General features: G+C 38.2%; 1 protein-coding gene and 1 pseudogene across 2 annotated transcripts in view; one reads left to right on the top strand and one right to left on the bottom strand.

Annotated features, from left to right (window-relative positions):
- Positions 1–22,989, top strand: part of CCDC191 (coiled-coil domain containing 191) — a 101,691-nt gene that overhangs the window by 58,254 nt on the left and 20,448 nt on the right. For both annotated transcript variants that reach the window (XM_061193100.1, XM_061193098.1), the window contains 4 exons: positions 1,593–2,038; positions 2,832–2,944; positions 5,743–5,825; positions 6,577–6,678. In XM_061193100.1, coding sequence (XP_061049083.1) covers positions 1,593–2,038; positions 2,832–2,944; positions 5,743–5,825; positions 6,577–6,678 — 744 coding nt within the window. The remainder of the gene's footprint in view (positions 1–1,592; positions 2,039–2,831; positions 2,945–5,742; positions 5,826–6,576; positions 6,679–22,989) is intronic.
- LOC133093764 (ATP synthase F(0) complex subunit B1, mitochondrial-like) lies at positions 14,733–15,345 on the bottom strand (annotated as a pseudogene).

The following is a 22,989-nucleotide window of genomic DNA, read 5'->3' as shown; positions in this document are numbered from 1 at the left end:
TACTAGATAAATTCTGATCTTGTCCAGAGTATATAGTGTAACATGAGCAAATGACAATATAAAATCTATAGTTAGATGCTCATTAATTGTACAGTCACAGGAATGCATATACCACAAACCCATATCTTATACCTTGAAATTTTTTGAAATTATCAGTTAGCTAATAGGTGATTTTCTCTAATTGAGCCAGACTGTTCAGTCCTGTTCTATTAAGTACAATCTGTACCATTAAGATTTTCTTTCGTTCTCTTATTTTCACCTTAAAAAGTTACCATGATCCAAAAGAAATCTTGTTGCTGTACTCAAGGCTTTTACAGTCTTGCTGGGTTAATAATGTGTCATTACCACAAAGTTTAAAAGGGCCTAAAACACAAACCCTGCTTGACGCTAAATTGCTTAAGCAGGTGTTCTCATGAATAAATGTCCACTGACATTTCTGAAATAGAAGGCTATTTTTTAAAATATTTAACATTTCAGAGTTTCCATATATCACATCTTTCACTTTGGCTGAGTCTATGGAAAATATTTCCATCATTATGAAAAATATCTTTGAGTTCCCAAATATAGTGCCCTGTTAGAGCTAGAAGCTTCTAAGATAATAAGATAGTTCACAGTATTTTTCTCCTTACACCACTGCAGGTGACAGAATCAAAAACTGATCAGAGCTTAGACCATGGAATCAAACTATTCTAGAAGAAACATTTTAACTGTGACATTATTTTAGCCAGGATAAATTTTTCTGATTAAGAATTCTGCTTCTTTCCCATCTGTATAGAATTTGTTATTGAGTATGACACCTCAGTCTGTTAAATGAGATTTATGTGATAAAGCTTTGAAAACTATTAAGCCATATGCTAATACAAAATATTATTAGGTAGCATTATTCTTATATAATGCAGATATTTGCCCAGTGATTGTGGGCTTGCAAATATTCCCCATAAATAAATTGTTTGGGAATAGCTGGATTAAAACTGTATGCTTTAATCTAGGCCTTGATCCTGAAATAGACAAATACCCTGTGATTAATTTACTGGTGGCAAGAGAGACATTGAAAGAGCTGTTATTAAAGAGCTATTGTTACTATTAAAGAGCTATTATTGATTTGTAAAGTTATTCCTTTGTTTTCAAACATTCTTGAGAAACAGTATATACTTTTCTCAATATTCACAATATTCACAACTTTTCACAATATTTTCAATTTCCTGCAAAATTCAGGGTCAATTCGTGCAGATTGAATTCCTGGAATATATATCTGGAGTAATCATGCCTAATTCACAAACGAACTATCCAAATTAGATATTTTTAAGAGCACATTTTTCTGATTACAGATATCCTGGCCATGGCAGTGGTTCGTGTGATTGTACCCACTCTCCCACCAGCTTCTGTGGTGAGCAGCAGGGCACATTCTAAGAGTGACTCACGGGGCTAAGGCTGGTGGCTTCTGAGATAGCCAGGCCAGGAGCACAGGGCAGCTCTGGCTGGGGTGCAGGGCAGTTGTGTCATTGAACAGAACAGTGCTGACCAGGTAGAGTTGGATCTCACCAGTACAGTCCTTTAAATAGCTGAGCTATCACACGTTCCTTCTCTCTCAGGTGGCTGCCGTCCCCCCTTTGTTGGAAAAGCCTCCCTCGGGGAGCAATGGTTATGTGCCCAGCCCCCACCTAGGAAGACCAACAAAGGACATCTTGCAGGCTCCCCTCCAGAATGTCCCTCTGGATACATCTGACACTAAACCGCACAAGGCCCTAGATGTTGAGCCCTCCCAACAGCCTGGCAACAAAGAGAAGCTCAGAATCAGCAGCCAGAAAGCAGAACCTATGTGCATGGGTCATTTCCATAACCGCCACATCTTCCAGCAACAGCTGATTGAAAAGCAGAAGAAGAAACTTCAGGAACAGCAGAAAACAATTCTGGAGCTGAGGGAAAGCCAGCGGCTGGCAGAGGCTCGGCGGGCAGCAGGGCATGCCAACACACAGAGCTGCCTGCTGTCAAACCCCGGAGAAGATGAACGAAAAAGAACCTGCCAGGTGCTTCCAAAGTATGTCCATTGTGTCAGAACACTCTTTGGACTCTTTATTTGGGGTTTTTCACTTTGTGATCGAAAGGCTCCTGAACTTTACCCAGCGTCCGGACTGTACAATTACTCCTTTTCTTTTACTGTGCACTCGCAAAGCAGAGAAGCCCCGTGCATGGTGATTGGTATGTGACAGGTACCAAAACGTATTTAAGGCAAGTGGCTGCCTATAAGGATCCCGTTATATAGTTAGCATTTGTATGGTGGCTGCCTTTGTATAGCTCTGTCACCATACCAGTAAAAGAGAAAAATGCTTACTTGCTCTAACTCAATTTCTGGATTTCTGATTATGTTTAGGGCTGAGAACCAGGTCAGACAATATCAGGTCCAAATGGAGCAGCCCTTAGTTATGGCCAGTTACCTAGCTTAAGTCTGTAGTTGTTTGAGATAAAAGTAAACATCTTTGAGCCTAGAATTAGAGTCCAAATTTCTCAAAAGCTATTTAAGATGGTTTTAGACCTGCTTGCGACATACTCAGTATGTGTGATAAATGGTAGGATAAGAAGTGGGTGATATGTATTGATTTGAAGCACTGGGATGAGAATCAGAGCGCCTGACTCACATTGTAGACTCAGGCCAATCACTCGACCTTTCCATGCCTCATTACACCAATTTATTGAAGGGGTATAGTAATACATAGTTATCTCAGAAAGTGAGGATTAATTAAAGTTTGTAAAAGGCGTTGAGTTCCTCAGGTGCAAGGGCTTTGAATGAAGCTGGTGATTGGTCTGAATTCTTTTCCTTTTTTTTTCTGCAGTTCGCCTGTTGCTTCCCCTGGTACTGAAGGTAGTAGAAGTGACTCTCGAAGTTCTCTGTCTGGACCCAGAAGGAATCCAAGGCAGCTGATGGCACCCCATCCCATACTGAAAGGCAGGGCTGTCTTGGTGGGGCCTTGGTTGTGGTTATCTTTCCTCTTGGAGTAGGATGTGTTGGGACTGAATCCTGGCAACTCTTGGGTTTTGAGACTTGGCAGAACCTAGTCAAAGTCTAAGATGGGTAGACACATGAGAAGTGGATACACCAGAGAATGCCACGGCTTTTTTCCTACCCTTTTTGCCAAACTTTCTGGTCTTCCTAGCCAATACAAAAACAAAAAACAAACAAACAAAACATTGCTGAAAGGTTTAAGCATTTTTCTGTAATTTGAGATTTGGATTGTGATTTTAAAAATGGGACAATTACACAAATAAAAAATTCCGGGTAGCTGCTAAGAATAAACCCTGATAAAGATCACCTATCACTGTACTTTGTTAACATTAAAATATTGATGAGTTTACAGCAATCCACATCAAGTTATTACATCATTTTATAATGGGTTGTGCCTTGATGATAGGCTTTTAGAATGAAATCCACAAACCAGACATTTAAAAAAAAATTTTTTTTTATTGGGGTATAGTTGTTTTACGATGTTGTATTAGTTTCTACTGTACAGCGGAGTGAAGTAGAGTTCCCTGTGCTATACAGCGGGTTCTTATTAGTTATCTATTTTATACATATTAGTGTATACATGTCAATCCCAATCTCCCAATTCATCCCACCCCCCGCCGCTTTCCCCCCTTGGTGTCCATACGTTTGTTCCCTACATCTGTGTCTCTATTTCTGCCTCGCAAACTGGTTCATCTATACCATTTTTCTAGATTCCACAAATATGCGTTGATATATGATATTTGTTTTTCTTTTTCTGACTTACTTCACTCTGTATGACAGTCTCTAGGTCCATCCACGTCTCTACAAATCAAACCAGACATTTTAATAACATTCTTGATGTGCATAGAAATCATTATTTAAACCAAACCGTACTATGAGAATAGAAGTATTCCTTAGAACCCCCCTAGTGAATCTGCCAGTTGTTTTTACTCTGTACTTAGTCATGCACTGAACATATGTTTATATGAAGTGGTAGGCATTTTGACAATTACATTGTGGTTTGTAAATCTGATTTTTCATATATGGTAAGATTGCTGCCCTAACAGGAAGTGATGTCACCTGAAGGACACTGTACCTGAAGTCCATTGCTGTTAATGAAGAAATCAGCAATCTTTACATTGACTCTCTTCCAGTTCAGCAGTTTATGCCCTCCTTGTCCACCAATGAGGATGCTCAGGAAATGCCCAGTTTGGTGTGATTATTTTTTTAAAATTATTATCCGATCAAAGACTTAGCATGTTTTGGAACACCTGGTTACTTTTCAAGTAGTCTTTAATGACTGGCTCTAGAAAAGATGGAAAAAGGGCATATTACCACAGACTCTGCCTCTCGGGGCTCTCTCACTTTAATCCTCTAGTCTATTTCTGCCTCCTTAAAGAGAGTCTCATTCCTGCCATCTGTGCCAACGCCACTATTCTTTTTCCAGCAAAGCAGACACTTAATATCTGTAAGAAATAGCCTGGTGAGTTTTTTGTTTATTAATTCTTGAAACTTGGACTTAAATTTTCTTCTCTGTAACATAGCACAAGGAACCGAAAGTAACCATTGGCTGACTTAGGTGAGCAGAACTTGATACTCTTCCCACCCATGCCCCCCTGCCTATGAAACCCCAACTGGTGACAGAGTCATATTGTCAAGCCATCTTGCACATTCGCTTGTTTTGGATGGATATTTAATAGACTGTCAAGAACAGGAGTCTGACACTTGAATTCATTCAGATGCCAGTTCTTCAGTTGCCTAGTACGATTCCATTTCCTGTCCATCTGGATATCCAGGCCTTAAAACTAGTTTAAAATGTAATCATCATGACCCCAAACTTCAGTTTGTTTGTTGTCGTTGTTGTTACATATACAGACATATGTATAGTGACTTAGGAAAAAGTAGCAAACTCAGTGGGATTTGAGGAGTGATTCTATTCTCAGAGTATTTGTTAGATGTAATTAAAGTTTTCTACATTCATTAAAAGAATTATCAAATTAAAATTCTGGTTTCTGGGTTTCACGTACTAAAAGTATCATCAAGACAGATTATCTTGTTTAAACCAGTGAACAGTTATTCTAATAGAAATGTGAACAAAAACATAATTAATCTGCAAATTGTTCATCATTGCTGAGGATGGGATTGTAGGTCTTTAACCTGTAGGGCGTGTGTGTGTGTGTGTGTGTGTGTATACCTACAGTTTCTGTAATTATATATATATATTTTTTTAATTTATTTATTTTATTTATTTATTTATTTATTTTGGTTGCTTTGGTTCTTTGTTGCTGTGCGCGGCTTTCTCTAGTTGCGGCGAGCGGGGGCTACCCTTCGTTGCGGTGCGCGGGCTTCTCATTGTGGTGGCTTCTCTTGTTGCAGGGCACGGGCTCCAGGTGCACGGGCTTCAGCAGTTGTGGCACGCGGGCTCAGTAGTTGTTGCTTGCGGGCTCTAGAGCGCAGGCTCAGTAGTTGTGGCACATGGGCCTAGTTGCTCTGCGGCATGTGGGATCTTCCTGGACCAGGGCTCGAACCTGTGCATGCCCCCTGCATTGGCAGGCGGATTCTTAACCACTGCACCACCAGGGAAGCCCTGTAATTATATTTTTATATAAATTTTATGCACACACATATATTTCTGAGATTGTGAACATTCAACTTAAAAGAAAACTTTTAACAATAACACTAAATTTTACTATAAAATGGAGACATTTCTTTTGCAGCGTTCCTTATATTTTTTATATTGGAACTGCATTACTATTTTCTAGCCATGGAAGAGAGAGCAGTTCAGCGAGCTGAACGTAGGCGGATCTTGGCAGAGAGGAAGAAAAAAAAAGAAGAGGAGAAATTGGTAATAAATCAAGAATGCAAAGTGAGGCAAGAAAAAGGATTTGTATAGGTCTTTATTAAAAAATGAAACCTAGCTTGTTTAAGACCGTTAAGGCAATAGTGTAACACCAACTTTGGATATGGCTTTTTGCCTCCCGGCCTAAACTCTGTGATAATTTTAGGAAAATGAAGGGAAAAAACATCAGCATCATTAGTATAGCAGGAAGGAAATATTATGAAAGTTGTTGGGAGCTGGCAACTTAGAAGATTTACACATAACCAAGACTAATGTGTTACACGTAAATGTCCAACCTGATAAGTTTACAAAGGTGATAATTCTTATCTTCCAAAGTTTTGACCTGGACTGCCAGAAGTAAATTTTGTACCTACTAAGAAAAAATAAATAGTTCTAACAGCTTTGGGGTTTTTTGGTGAAATGGAAGAAAAATTTTTCTTATGCTATATATAGTTTGGACTTAGTATTTCATAAATGAAAATAAGAACTAAAAAGTAATCATTTTGTAATGAAAAGTTAATGGTCTTATTCATGCTTAGTCTCATCTTCCCAAGTAGAAGAGAATTCTTTTGGAGAAACATTTAGGTTACACTACTGACCACCTGCTGGTCAGGTTTTCTACTTTTAACACAAAGCGCAGGTTTCTTCCAGAGACTGGGCGAACACTTTGGTAGATACTTGACTTTTCTCAACATAAAAGATCTTATTTCCACACAAATTGAGGGTTCTGATTTTTACAAATTCTAATCTTGATCAGGCCCAGTTAAAGGCCCAAGAGGAGGAGCGTCGGAAGAGGGAGGCAGAAGAAAAGGAGGCTCAGCTTGAGAAAAAACGAGAAGAGAAGAGACTGAAGAAAATGGTTAGTAGTTTCTATTTGGTCAGCCACCTGTCCTTTGAAGCCTGTTGTGTGCAATCCTGTGGTCCTGTGCCCCTTTCCTCCGGAGAACGTTGGTCTAGAACACTCTTCTCTCGCCTCCACCCTTTCTCTACCTTATTTAATGAAAACCTATTCATTCCTCAGATCTTAGCTCAACATGGTTAGCCTTTCCTGCTTTGTCCCACCCTCCTCTCTACCCAGAGTCAGTTTACGTCCCCCTTTATGGACTCTGAGTATATCTTCTTCAAAGTACTACCAGGGCTTATAATTATGTATCTGTTTCTTGATTGTCTTACTCATTTCTGTATCCCCAACTAAACCGTAATCTCCATAAGAATAAAGGGAGCGCTCTGATGTTACTCACTATTGAACTGGCCAGTGGTAGAAACTCAGAAAATCTACTGAATGGATGAAAAATGAATGGACAAACAAATGAACAAATGGAAGAAAATACAGAAGAAGTAAGAGATAAAGCTCTTACTTTCAAGGTTATTAAATTCTAGTTGGAAAGATAAGGCCTAAAAATACACACCTGTCAGAGAGAATACAGTACAAGCATATGCTGTCCTGTGCCTCACAGACCAAAAGAGATCAAGAGAGTTATATGAACAGGGCTAGATCCATGAAGATTTTGGAGAAATCAGAAGTATTTTCATAGAAGAGGGATTTGAATTGGAAACTGTATTAGTCAGGGTTCTCCAGTGAAACACAACCAATAAGATATATGTATAGGAAGAGATTTATTATGAGGAACTGGCTCACAGGATTATGGAGGTGAGAAGTCCCAGGAGCTGCTGTCTGCAAGCTGAAGACCTAGGAAAGCTGGTAATTCCAGTAATTCCAGTCCAAGTCCAAAGGCCTGAAACCAGAGGAGCCAGTGGTATAAATCCCAGTTCAAGGGCAGGAGAAGACCAATGTCCCAGCTCAACAGGCAGGCAAGAAGCAAAAAAACAGGCAAATTCCTCCCTCCTCTGCCTTTTTGTCCTCTTCAGGCCCTCAAAGGATTTGATAATGCCCACTCACATTTGGGAGGGCAGGCTGCTTTACTGAGTCAACAGATTCAAAGGCTAATCTCGCCTGGAAACAGCCTCACAGACACACCCAAAAATGTTTAATCTGGGAACCCTGTGGAACAGTCAAGTTGACACATAAAATTAAAATCACAAGTCCATGCCTTATCAACTTGGCACCCATATACATCTCCCTAAACCATACCTAGTCTCCAAATAAAGACAACAACAAGATCATAATTCTGCCTAACATGATACAACTATCCTGCATACAACTGAAAATGAACACCCCTTCCCCAGAAGAGGAGGTAAAGTCCTTGAATGATGTTTATTCTTCTCCTTGCTAACCATGACACAAAGTCAATACATCTTATGTTACATGATTAGGGAATAAGAGTGGAAAGAAAACAAGATACGTATACACACAAACATATTCATAGCAAAATAAGAAGGGAATACTCATGACCATTACAGTCTTCATTTCTGTAACCGGTCAAGTGGATGTAGCTGGTACTTATAGTTACCTTCTTCCACTACCCACTCTATCCTGTCTTCAGCAAGCATCGCTGCTAATCATGGGATGACCTGAACCTTCATTCCTGAAAGGTCTGGCCTGTTAGTAGTCTAGCATGGATTGGGTTGTAGTTTTCCTTTCACCTTAATCACAGGGCATGGTAATACTAAGAGATACCCTAAAGGGTCTCCTATATTCCAGGCATACTCTTCCTCACCTCCATTGTGGAGTAGTAGTCCTATTGCCCCTAGTAGCCGGGGTCAGTCACCCCGGCCAGCACTTCCTTATTTACCTGTTGATTCAGAGGCATGAGGAGCCCACAATGATTAGGTGGCATTCTTTCCAGTTCAGTGGAATCATTGTATGTCTCCTTGTGGAAGCATTTCCCCATTTGGAACCAAGACCTCTAGGCCAACAGAACATAAATTTGTGGAAAAAGAAGCAAAAATTTTGCTAGTTATAGTGAGTGGTGCCACTCCCACTTCCACCCCTTGCTTCCTGGACCCCATGAGTACTGGCTATGGGAGAAACAGTACCATGTACTGGATGCTGGTTCAGAGCATATACAGACTTCCAGAGAACCTAACCCCAGACCTACAAGGTACTGCCACCTAGCTGGTGTTGCAGCTGAGTCTTCATAAGGCCATTCCACCATTCTGGCAAGCCAGCTGCTTCAGGATGGTGGGATACATGATAAGACCAGTAAATTCCATGCATATGGGCCCTTTGCTGTACTTCTTTTGCTGTAAAGTGAGTTCCATGATCAGAAGCAATGCTGTGTGGAAATCATGATTGTGAATAAGGCATTCTGTACATCCAGGGATGGTCTGTAAGTCCATGGATGGTAGTTTTGGCAGAAATATTATGGGGAGGAAAGGCATATCCATATCCAGAGTAAGTGTCTATTCCAGTAAGAATAGAACATTGCCCTTTACATGATGGAAACAGTCCAATATAATCAATCTGCCACCTGACAGCTGTCTGATCAACCTGGAGAATGGGGCCATATTGAAGACTCTGTGTTAGTTTCTCCTGCTGCTGGTAGATTGGGCACTCAGCATGGCCATAGCCAGTTGGCCTTGGTGAGGGGAAATCCATGTTTCTGAGCCCATGTATATCCTCCATCCCTGCCACCATGGCCACTTTGTTCATGAGCCCATTAGGCAATGACAGCAGTGGCTGGGGGAAGAGGCTGACTGGTATCCACATAATGGGTCATCTTGTCCATGGAGCAAAAGGCATATATAATTCATCCTTTGCTAAATCAGCCAAAGAAATCTCAAGAAACAGCTCAGTTACTTCCCTTAAAAACTACCTGAGGGGTTCTAAGCGAACATTTCCCCAACATGTGTTCTGTGTAATCCTAGTAGTTCCTGAGATATTAAGTAGTTTTGAGCAAATGTAAGTTCTGTGGTCAAAAAAGTTTGGTAAATGCTGGTTAAAAAAATCAAGTTAAACAAGTTTCATTATTAGCTGCCTTCTCAGAACCTTTAACATCCTACCAGCTATTATGAGTCTCCAGAAGAGGGACAGTGTGCCAAGCAGTCACATATGGCTGACCAAAGAACCCTTTTTATAGAGCAGCCAGCAACGTCTCATGAAGAACTGGGGGCATGCTACTGTAAAGAAGTGAGACCATTTTAAAAATACACAGTACAGAACATTTCTTCTCTCGTATCTGTTCATTGTAGAACACTGGAGAAATACAAAAAAGACGGGGGAAAAAATCTATGAGGTAACTACTCTTAATATCTTAGAATACTTACTTCTGTTCTCTCATCTCGATGCATCTCTCTCTTTTAATAGTTAAGTTGATAATTTGTGTGTGTAGGTGTATATAGTTTTTAAGCTGCTTTTTTCATTTAGGATTTTATCATGAGTATTTTCACTTGTTATTCAGAATTCTTCAAAACCTTTTTATTTATATGCTGAATGCCATTTTTTAAAAACAGCCTTTTTATTCTGAAATAATTTGTTTCTCTATTCCTCTGTTAATATTGCTTCCAGTTTTTAGCGATTATGAATAAAGCTGCTACTGACGTTCACATGTAGGTTTTTGTTTAGACATAAGTTTTAAATTCACTTAGGTAAATACCTAGAAGTGTGGTTGCTGGGTAGTACGCTAAGTCTATGTTTAACTTTGTAGGTAACTGCCAAATTCTCATCCAAAGTGGCTGCACTGTTTTGCATACCCACCAGAAAGTTCCTCTTGTCCCACATCCTTGTCAGCAATTGTTATTATCCTTTTGTTTGTTGGTTTGTTTGCTTGTTTTTTGCATTTTAAGCATTCTAATAGGTGTGTCATGAGTGGTATCTCATTGTGGTGTTTATTTGCATTTTCCAAACAACAAATAATGTTGAGCATCTTATTTGTTTACTTGCCTTCTACATGTCTTATATGGTGAAGTGTCTGTTCAGATCTTTTTGACCCATTTTTCAGTTGAGTTATTTTCTTATTGAGCTGTTATTTCTTATTGCTTATTATCTTATTAAGTTATTTCTTACTGGGTTTTAAGAGTTCTTTATATATTCTGGACCAAGTCCTCTACTAGATATGGGACTGCAAATATTTTCTCCCAGTCTGCGGCTTGTATTTTAATTCACTTAACAGCGACTTTCACAGAGGAAAAGTTTTAATTTTGATAAAGTCCAATTTATTGATTTTTTTTTTCTTTCACTGGATGTGCTTTTAGTATTGTATGCAAAAACTAATCTCCAAATCCAAGGTCACTCAGATTTTCTCTTATATTTTCTTCAAGAAGTTTTATAGTTTTATGTTTTACATTTAGATCTGTTGTCCATTTGGAGATAATTTTTGCATAAGGTGTAAAGTTTGTATCAAGTTTATTTTTTTGCATATAGACATCCATTTGTTCCAGTATCATCTGTTGAGAAGGCTATCTTTTCTCCATTGAATTACATTTATACTTTTGTCAAAAATCAGTTGACTGCATTTATGTGGGACTATTTCTGGGCTCTATTCTGTTCTGTTCATCTTTATGTGTAGTCCTTTGCCAGTACCACATTATCTTTGATTGCTGTAGCTTTATAGTAAATCTTGCAGTCTCACAGTGTGAATTTTTCCACTTTATTCTTCTTTTTCAGAATGTTTTGGCTATTCCAGTTTCTTGATCTTTCTATATAAATTGACAATCTTGTCAATTTGTATAAAAAAGCTTGCTACATTTGGGACCGTATTGAGATTGGTTGGGATCATATTGAATGTATAGATCAAATCGGGAGAATTGACATTTTAACAACATTGGGTCTTTAATCTGTGAACATGATATAGCTCTCCATTTATTTAGATCTTTGATTTGTTTATGAGTATTTTATAGCTTTCCACATATCATATATTTTTTGTTAGATTTATACCTAAGTACTTATTTTTGTGGTGCTATTGCAAATGACATCTTTTTAAAATTTCAGATTCCATTTATTCATTGCTAGTAGGTAGAAACACAGTTCATTTTTGTATGTTGACCTTGCATCTTGTAACCTTGCTAAACTCACTTATTCATTCTAGGAAGTTTTTTGGTAGATTTTTTTGTGGGGATTTTCTACGTAGACCACCATATTGTCTGCCAATAAAGGCAGTTTATTTCTTCCTTTCCAATCTGTATGCCTTTTCTTTCTTTTTCTTACCTTATTGCCCTAGCTAGGGCTTCCAGTGCAAGGTTGAATAGTACTGAGAGAAGATATCCTTGCCTTAGTCCAGATCTCAGGGGGAAGATTGAGACTCTCACCATTATTGTCATATATGTCATATATTTTACTTTTATATATATTATAAATACCCATCACCTTGTCACTGTTATTGCTTTACAGTTATATTTCAGTGTAATTAAAAATAAGCTGAAAATTATATTTTACATCCATTTCTTCCATTTCTAGTGCTCTTTATTTCTTTGTGTAGGTCTAAGTTTAAGCTATGTCATATTCCTTCTGCCTGAAGAATGTCCTTTGACATTTCTTACAGGGTTGGTCTACTGGTAATGAATTCCCTTAGTTTTTATTTGTTTGAGAATTCTTTATTTTTCCTTCATTTTTGAAGGGTATTTTCACAGGGTATATTGATAGAATTCTGGGTTTACAGTTTTTTTCTTTCAACACTTGAAAAATGTCACTCTGTTGTCTTCTTGCTTGTCTGGTTTCTGGCAAGAAGTTTGCTTTAATTCTTATCTTTGTTCCTTTGCAGATATCGTAGTCTGCTCAGGCTGCCATAACAAAGTACCACAGGGCAAGTGGCTTAAACAACAGAAATTAACATTCTCACAATCCAGGAGGCTGGATGTCCAAGATCAGGGTGACAGCATGGTTGGTTTCTGGTGAGAGCTCTCTTCCAGGCGGGTAGAAGGCCACCTTCTCAGTGTGTCGTCGCATGTCCTTTCCTCGGTGCATGTACACAGAGAGGGAGAGAGACAGTGTGTGAGCTCTCTGGTGTCTCTTTTTATGAGGACACTAATCCCACCCTTAGAACCTCATTTTACCTCAATTACTTCGTTAGCGGCCCCATGTCCAAATACAGCCACACTGGGGCCGTGGATGGTGTGGGTTTAGGACTTCAACATATGAATCTGGAGGGGAACAAAAACATTAAATCCATAAGAGTAGGTACGATGGGTTTCCTCCAGCTGCCTTCAAGATTTTTTCTGTCTTTGGGTTTTAGCAATTTGAATATGATATGTCTAGGTATAGTATGTTTGTTTGTTTATTTGTTTTCCTTGCTTGGTGGACTCTAAGTTTCTTAGGTATGTGGTTTTGTGTAGGTTTGTAGGTTCTTAGGTATGTAGGTTTTGTGTAGGTTTTGTGTCTGTCTGTAATTTTAGCATATGCTTTACCCATTATTTCTTAAAATATTTTACCTGCCCCATTTTTTCTTCTCCTTCTGAGATTCCAGTTACGCTTGTATTGCATTGTTTGATATTGTCCCACAGCTCTTCGATGCTCTGTTGTTTTTTTTCACTCTTTTTTTTCTCTTTGCTTTTCAGTTTATATAATTTCTATTGCCCCAGCTTCAAGTAACCTGATACTTTCCTCAGCTGTATCAAGTCTAGTGATGAGCCTATTGAAGGCCCTCTTCATTTCTATTACCGTGTGTTTTTGATTTCTAGCATTTTCATTTGACTCTTTATGATAGTTTCCATATCTCTGCTAAAATTACCTATCTAATCTTGAATGATGACTGCCTTTTCCATTAGAGCTTTTAATATTATCATAAGTTATTTAAAATTTCCTCTCTGATAGTTCCAACATCTTTCATATTTGAGTGTTGTTCTAATGATGGCTTTATCTTTTCAGACTGTGTTTATTTCTTGTCTTTTAATATGTCTGATTTTGTTGTTGTTGAAAGCCAGACATGTACAGGGCAATAGAAACTGAGATAAATGGGCCTTTAGTGTGGAGATTTGTGTTAATGTAGCCAGGAGTTGGGCTATGTTTGAAGTTTGTTGTTGCTGTGGTTACCATTGTTGAGGTTTGCTGTTGCTATGGGCACCATAGACTTCAATGTTCACTAGTGACTTTTTTTTGTCCTCTCTTTTGGCTTTAGGTCTTCCCTTTGTGCTGTTCCCTGAGAAAATCTGTCTCTTTCAATCCTCCAGCTATACTCCTCTGTTATTACTAGAGGTTTGCTAGCGTGCTGGTGTGGTGTGGATGAGGGGAGCATTCTCTAACGTTCTCTTTGGAGTGCACAGTATTGGCCATTCGGAAGAATTTCTGCTCCTACTCGAGGGGCAGAGCTTTTCCCTGTCCCTGTGTTCCCTTCTTTCAGTATCCACTGTCTCGGTCTGTGACCTTAAAGCCCTTCCCTCTGTGAGGTTCCTTCTTCACTTGAATGAGATAGGGAGGCTGGTCTGGGCAGAGTTCCCCTCCCCCAGCTGCAGTGGCATTACACTAGTGCCTTCAGTTGGCGCTGCTTGCAGATGAAGCCCCGGAGAAGAGTCGGGGCAGATTTTGCAGTGGTTGCTGTTCCTCTCCCCCAGCTAGAACCACGGCGGGGACTTGATCCGGATTTTCCCTGATCCTCTCTGTGAGAGCCTGGTGGAGTTCCTAGAGCAAAAAGGTAGGAACTCCCTATGACTGTGACCCCCAGGAGCTTCACCCTTCTCATGCCAGCCCACCCTTGGCCTCCAGCAGTTAGCCAGATTTCTAGCTTAATGATCTTACTGGCTCAGGGTGTAGGGTGGCTTCTGCCTCAGATAAGCAGATGCTTGGGTGTTGTGTCTCCCTGAAGGTGCCTGTCTCCAGATTTGGGGATGGCTTCAGTTCTCTGATCGGTTCATAAAAAGTCATTCATTTGTTATCTATCTGTCCAGCTTTTTTCTTGCTGGAAGCAAACTGCTTATACAGAGCAAGAAGGATGAGAAATACATTACTGGCCAATAGGTTGTTCTGCTTCTCTCACTATCCAAGCCCAAATCTTTTCTTTTTTAGGAAAGGTAAAATGTAAGTTCAGTCTACAACAATAGACAAAAAGATTTTGTCACATAGACTAGTTTCCATTTAGTAAATCAGCTGTTTGTAGCTGTCTCAATTGAGATGGATGCATTTATAGACTGACTTGTTTGAGCTTTCTTTGGGAGCAGCTTTAGATCTAAAATGCACTTGGCAATTGTCTCCTTTTGCTTCTGAGCAAAGATGCTCTGCACAATGTGTTTTTCTACGCAGTTTGTCATGTGGTTGTATTCCTTTTGATGCATCATTTTCTGCACAGGTGATTCTTGACCTCCTATATACTTTATATAGCCATTACCAGTAAGCACCCTCCCAGGCCATAGCAGTGTTATTCCTCTGAACATCGAAAAAGTAATGACACTTCTCAACCAGTGCTTGCTGTGGCTTGTCCAAATCAGTTGCATCCTGGATGTGTTTGATGGAAGCCTGCTTCCTCTCTTCTAGTTGGGCTGTTTTTGCTCATTAAGTTTATCAGCAAATTGTCCGACAGAGGTACCATACTTCTTTCTAATTACAAAGATGAGCAACCCTACTGTTGATAAAGGTCTCTAGCAATCACATATATTTCTTTGGGTAGAAAACACAAGATCAGTTCTGTGATACCAGTTTTAGGATACAGAACTGGAAGAATTCCTCAGGGATAAGCCCATGACAAATTTGTCCTCCATATTAAAAAAAAAGAGGTGGGAATTCCCCAGAGGTCCAGTGGTTAAGACTCCATGCTTTCATTGCCGAGGGCGTTGGTTCAATCGCTGGTCGAGTAACTAAGATCCCACAAGCTGTGTGGTACAGCCAAAAAATAAAACCCAAAAAAACAAAACAAAACAAAAAAGAAGTGGTTCAAGGTCTAGACATGGCTGCCCTCTGTGAAAGATTCCTGTTACCTGCAGTCCACCTGTATCTACAAGTACTGCATTCTTCAGAGAGGGGACACTTTAGCAATGGCAGAAGTACCACCTATGGCAGCATGGTCAGTGATGCTACAAGTGGTGGCTTAATGTCCCTGTGACCCTGACAGGATAGCCTATCAGGTGCAGCAGTAAGATGGCCAGTCACAGGTCTCACACAATGATCTTTTGAAGATAATCTAAATTCCTTTTAACATCCCATTGCTTTATTTTTATTAAAAGTATTCTACAAATACTTATCAGGCAGTAACTTTTATGGCTGTGTAAATATGCTTTGTATTATTAATAGACAGTTGATGAAGTTTATGGTGGAAAGATAAATTTATCAGAGAAGACCAGGCAAGATTTGAAGTCTTTCATAATTGCTTAGCAAGCATATTTGTTCATTTAACAAATATATGTCGAGCATCTACTATGTGCTAGGCATTGTTCTAGATATTAGAGCAGTGGAGAAGACAGACAATAGCCCTGCCCTCATAAAGCTTATATGCTAGTTGGGGAAAACAGGCAATAAACAAGATAATAACTAAGAAGTAGAGGGAGAGGTATAATGGGGAAAGCAAGATGGGGAAAGCCTCTCTGAAGAAGTGATATTTGAGCTGCTAGGTGCTGAGGAGGCCTCTGTAAGGTCCACAAGGGCAGGTTAAATGTGAGATACCTATTAGACATCCAAATGAACATGTCAAATAGGCAGTTGAATATATAAGCCCAGACATCAAGATTGTAGTAAGGAACCTGGGAGTCAAAAACATGTCAGTGTTTTTAATGCTCTGGAAGTGAATGAAATCAACTTGGGAAATTGTCTGGATAGAGAAGAAATATGAGGATCCAGGACTGAGTCCTAGAATATATGAGTAACTACTCAGAGGATGAGGAGATAGTGAGGTAGGAAGCGTACCAGGAGAATTGTTTATTGAAAAGCTGAGAGAAAAAAGTATTTCTGGAAGGAAGTGATGGTGGTTAACTGGGCTAAATGCTGCTGGGTTCAATGAAAAAGAGGACAGACAAGTGAAACTTTGATTTGGCAACATGGAGATTATTCATGACATAGACAAGAGTGTTTTCAGTGGACTGCTGGGAAGGGAGCCCATATAATAGGGCTCATATGTGGTTGAAGGATTTTTTTTTTTCTGTTGGCAGTTGGTCTTTTGAGTGTTATTTTGTTTTTTAAAAGATGGGAGGTATCAGCACATATATGCATATTGATGGGGATGATCTAGTAGCGAGGGAGAAATTCATGATACAAGAGGGCAAAGACTATAAATTACAGGAGTGCCTAACTGGGAATACGTTCCAGAGCACAATGAAAGGGTGGCTTATAATGGATGGAAGGCAGAGTGTGGGAATGGTGTCGACTGCCCTGTATTCTTCTCAATTCTTGCTGTAATTCCTTGTCTTTCTTTCAAAGCAGTAGTGGTGGAGATATATATATATATATTCAAATGAGTCTCATTTGTTGCATATCGTTTGTTGAATAATTTAAATCAGAAAGATACCCTGATTTTGTGTCCCTTTTTAGCCTGAGTGAATTATGCTCTGTGAAACCCTAGCTGCATAGATCCCCAATATAAGTGCCATCTCAAGGCAGACAGCATCATTTCATGTAATCCTCCCAATAAACCTTAGATGCAGGTGTTATGGACATTTTCTGTACAAGGAAATGGAAAATACAGTAATAGTAATGAAATACAGCCAACTCTATTGAGGAAACCTTAATCAAGGGAGGAAATACACATTTAAAGTAAATTGTTGCATATGAATACAAAATTTTGGCTCAAGCAGATATCTGATTTATTAAATGTTTTTCTTTCTATTTTTCCATGGAAAAGTACACTTTTTTTTTTTTTTTTTTTTTACTTTTGGCTGTGTTGGGTCTTCGTTTCTGTGCGAGGGCTTTCTCTAGTTGCGGCAAGCGGGGGCCACTCTTCATCGCGGTGCGCGGGCCTCTCACTATCGCGGCCTCTCTTGTTGCGGAGCACAGGCTCCAGACGCGCAGGCTCAGTGATTGTGGCTCACGGGCGTAGTTGCTCCGCGGCATGTGGGATCTTCCCAGACCAGGGCTCAAACCCGTGTTCCCTGCATTGGCAGGCAGATTCTCAACCACTGCGCCACCAGGGAAGCCCGGAAAAGTACACTTTTAAAAAATCTACAAACAATAAATGCTGAAGAGGGTGTGGAGAAAAGGGAACCCTCTTGCACTGTTGGTGGGAATGTAAGTTGGTACAGCCACTATGGAGAACAGTATGGAGGGTCCTTAAAAAAAATAAAACTAGAGCTACCATATGATCCAGCAATCCCACTCCTGGGCATATACACAGAGAAAACCATAATTTGAAAAGATACATGCACCCTAATGTTCACTGTAGCACTATTTACAATAGCCAAGACATGGAAGCAACCTAAATGTCCATCAACAGAGGCATGGATAAAGAAGCTGTGGTACGTATATACAGTGGAATATTACTCGGCCATAAAAAAGAATGAAATAATGCCATTTGCAGCAACATGGATGGACCTAGAGATTGTCACTACAGAGTGAAGTAAGTCAGACAGAGACAGACAAATACCATATGATATCACTTATATGTGGAATCTAAAAAAAGGGTACAAATAAACTTATCTACAAAACAGAAATAGAGTTACAGGTGTAGAAAACAAACTTAATGGTTACCAGCAGGTAAGGTGGGGGAGGGATAAATTGGGAGATTGGGCTTGACATATACACACTACTATATATAAAATAGATAACTAAAAAGGACCTACTGTATAGCACAGGGAACTCTACTCAATATTCTGTAATGGCCTATATGGGAAACGAATCTAAAAAAGAGTGGATATATGTATATGTATAACTGATTCACTTTGCTGTACAGCAGAAACCTACAGAACATTGTAAATCAACTATATGCCAATAAAAAATTTTTTTAAATAAATAAATAGGCCATTTTCCCCCACAAGCCACATGAAAATGGTTTTCCTTAAGAGCCTACGACACCAGCCATAGAGTTGTAATTCTAGGAAGATAACTTAGTTGTTGTGTGTGAACAGGGTTGGCCGAGCCTGAGAGCTTCTCTAGAGGCTTACTGTGTTAGATTCCTGTCTACAAGTTGCAACTGCTGCCTCGATGCTACAGGGACATTTCAGTGGATGTGAAAATGGCCAGCTTTCATTTTCCTCCCCACTTAACTCTCAGCTTCCTCTTGTTGGTCATAAGAAAATTCTCGAAAATAATTTTTCTGTCCATTCAATTCAATATCTCAACTGTCTGTAATAAAGATTATGAAGGTAATTTTGGTTGAATCCTTTAGAGAATATGGACATTTCATATTCATTGAGGAATGTGTACAGATAAAGGTAGTTTGGATTGGAAGATCAGAGCAAATCTCCCTTCCACCTTAGAAATGTACCAGTGCCCTATCTCTCTCATTTTTTTTTCTCAGAGAAGACTCAGGCAATTAAGTAGCTTGTCAGAATCAGCCAATTCACCACAACCGTTTTCTTGAAGTGAAATTGTGGCAAATAAAGAAAAAGAAGCTTAAATTAAGTGATTTTTACTGCAGAGACTGACAAGTACTGTGAAGACAGTCTGAAGTCTTTACTTTTGCTCCTGTGACTTGCATAACAGCCATCACTAGACTTTTAATGGAGTATGAGCTTTAAATTTGAATAGAATAATTCATATATAAATTTCTACCCCATGATCTAAATGAAGGGGCTATATTGCTACGTTTCCTGTAATAATAAGGGGAAAATACTGATTGCTCTCCTAACTGTTTTACTTTCTAGTAACTTGGTGAGATGTAAATCATTTCTGTGAACAATGCTGAATAAATCCAAGGATATGCATAGCCCTGATTCTTGCAGGATTCATGAGGAACTTTTCCTCACCCTCTTTGCAGAATTGTTTCCTTTTTTTTAATGTTCCAGTGTTCTATTACCATGATTAACATGCTGTTTAGTGGTTACATATTCAAATTAAAGTAATTAGCTATTTGTTGAAATGAAATTCATGAGTTTTTAGGTCATTGCATCTTTTTTTTTTAGTTTTATTGAGGTGTAATTGACAAAATTGTAAGATACTTAAAATGTACATAAAACATGATGATTTGATATATGTAGGCATCGTAAAAGGATTCCCACTGGGTTAATTAACATATCCATCATCTCACATACTTACTGTGTGTGTGTGTGTGTGTGTGTGTGTGTAAGAACGCTTATTTTCTCCTCTCTTAGTAAGTTTCAATTATGAAATGTTATCAACTATAGTTACCGTGTTACACATTAGGTCCTCAGACCCTATTCATCTTGTAACTGAAAGTTTGTACCATTTTTCCAGGCCCTACCTATTTCTCCCACCTCAAAGGCACTGACAATCACCATCCTACTCTGTTTCTAAAATTTCAACCCATTTTTGTTTTAAGGTTCCACATATAAGTGATACCACTTAGTATTTTTGTTTTTCTCTGTCTGGCCTATTTTACTGAGCATAATGCCCTCAAAATTCATCCATGTTGTCAATAATGACCAGATTTCCTTCTTTTTTTTTAAGGCTGAATAATATTCCATTGTGTGTATCTATAGCACATTTCTTATCCATTCATACATCGATGGATACCTACTTTGTTTCCATTCCTTGGCTATTGTGAATAATGTTGCAATAAACATAGGAGTACAGATATGTCTTTGAGACAGTGATTTTGTTTCCTATGGATATATACTCAGAAGTAGGATTGCTGGATAATATAGTAGTTCCATTTTTAATTTCTTGAGGAACTGCCATACTGTTTTCCACAGTGGCTGTACCAGTTTATATTCCCCAACAGTGTGCAAGGGTTCCCTTTTCTCCACATCCTCATTAGCATTTGTTATCTCTTGTCTTTTTGATAATTGCCATCCTAACAGGTGTGAGGTGATAGCTCATTGTGGTTTTGATTTGTGTATCCCTGATAATTAGTGACGCTGAGCACCTTTTCACATACCTGTTGGCCATTTGTGTGTGTCTTCTCTGGAAAAATGTCTCTTCAGATCCTTTACCCATTTTTTCAAATGAGTTTTTTGGGGTTTTTTGCTATTGAGTTATATGAGTTCCTTATATATTTTGGATATTAACCCCTTATTGGATATGTGGTTGCAAATATTTTCTCCCATTCTATAGGTTGCCTTTTCATTTTGTTGATGGTTTCCCTTGCTGTTCAGAAGCTTTTTAGTTTGATGTAGTCCTGCTTATTCATTTTGGCTTTTGTTGCCCTTGCTTTTGGTGTCAAATCCAAGATTTTGATTACTGATTCAGTCTATAGTAATTAGTCTATTCAGATTTTCTAATTCTTCATGATTCAGTCTTAGTAGGTTGCATGTTTCTAGAAATATATCCATTTCTTCTAGATTATCTAACTTGTTGGCATTTAATTGTTTAGTTTTTTTTAGGATTCTTAGTATTTCTCAGTTTTCTGTAGTAATGTCTTTCATTTCTGGTTTTATTTGTCTTTTTTCTTTTTTTCCTTAGTCTAGCTAATGGTTTGTCCGTTTTGTTTTGGTTTTTTTTTAAAAACAGGTCTTAGTTTCTGTGATCTTTTTAATTGTCTTTCTACTCTCTATTTCATTTATTTCTGCTCTGATCTTTATTTCCTTCCTACTACTAACTTTGGACTTAGTTTGTTCTTCTTCTAGTTCCTTGAGGTGTATAGTTAGGTTGTTTATTTGAGATCTTTCTTTTTTCTTAATGTAAGCATTTAAACTTACCTCGTAGAACTGCTTTTTGCTGCATCCCATACGTTCTGGTATGTTGTGTTTCCATTTTCATTTTTGTCAGATTTTTTTTATTATTTTATTTTTATTTTGATTCCTTTTTTGACCCTTGGTTGTTCACAAGCATGTTGTTTAATCTCCACATCTTTGTGAATTTTCCAGTTTTCCTCTTGTAACTGATTTCTAATTTCATAACATTGTAGCTGGAAAATATGCTTGGTATGATTTCAGTCTTTTTAAATTTATTAAGACTTGTTTTATGGCCTAACATATGATCTATCCTGAAGAATGTTCCATGTACACTTGAGTAAAATATGTATTCTGCTGCTGTTGGATGAAATGTTCTGTATATGTCTGTTAATTCCATCTGGTCTAATGTGTTGTTTAAGTCCAATATACCCTTGTTGATTTTCTGTCTAGATGCTCTATCCATTGTTTAAAGTGGGTTATTGAAATCCACTACTGTTATTGTATTTCTGTCTATTTCTCACTTCAAAATGTTAATATTTGCTTTGCATTTAGGTGCTCCAATGTTGAATGCATAAATATTTTAAATTGTTACATCTTCTTGATGAATTGACCTCTTTATCATGATATAATGACCTTCTTTGTCCTTGATATCATTTTTGGCTTAATGTCTATATTGTCTTATGTAAATATAACTACCCCTGCTCTCTTTTGGTTCCTGTTTGCATGGAATATCTTTTTCCATTCCTTCACTTTCAGTCTCTATGTGTCCTTAAAGCTGAAGTGAGCCTCTCATAGAAAGCACATAGTTGGGTCTTGTTTTTTTTAATCCGTTCAGCTACTCTGTGTCTTTTGAATGAAGGATTTAATCTGTGTACATTTAAAGTAATTATTAATAGGTGTGAACTAGCTATTGCCATTTTGTTAATTATTTTCTAGCTGTTTTGTAGTTCCTTTGTTCCTTTCTTCCTCTCTTGCATTATTCCTTTGTGCTTTGATTATATGTATTTGTGCTGTGATTTATAAATATTTTGTGTATTTACTATAAGTTTATGCTTTATGGTTACCATGAGGCTTACATAAAACATCTTGTAGTTATAACAGTCTATTTTAAGCTGATAACTTCAAATGCATACAAAAACTCTACATTTTTACACTTCTCCCACCATAGTTTATGTGTTTGTCACAATTTTATATTGTGTATCTATTAACAAGTTATTGTAGTTATAGTTATTTTTAATACTTTTGTCTTTTAACCTATACTAGAGTTTTAAGTGATTCACTCATCACCATTACAATATTAAGAGTATTCTGAATTTAACTATATATTTACCTTTATCAGTGAGTTTATACTTTCATATGTTTTCATATTACTTATTAGTGTTCTTCATTTCAACTTGAAGAAGGCCCTTTAACATTTCTGGTAAGGCTGGTCTAGTGGTGATGAACGGTTTCAGCTTTTGTTTGTCTGGAAAACTCTTTATCTCTCCTTCAATTCTGAAGAACATTTTTTCTGGGTAGAGTATACTTAATTGGCAGGTTTTTTTCTTTCAGCATTTGAATATAACATCACTTCTCTGGCCTACAAGATTTCTGCCCAAAAAATCCACTGATAGTCTTATACTATCAGTGTATAAGGAGTGCACTTATACCTAACAAGTTGCTTTTCTCTTGCTGTTTTTAAGATTCTTTG

The sequence above is a fragment of the Eubalaena glacialis genome, chromosome 6, assembly GCF_028564815.1.
Source record: "Eubalaena glacialis isolate mEubGla1 chromosome 6, mEubGla1.1.hap2.+ XY, whole genome shotgun sequence".
Lineage (NCBI taxonomy): Eukaryota > Metazoa > Chordata > Mammalia > Artiodactyla > Balaenidae > Eubalaena > Eubalaena glacialis.
This window is presented reverse-complemented; position numbering and strand designations above follow the sequence as displayed.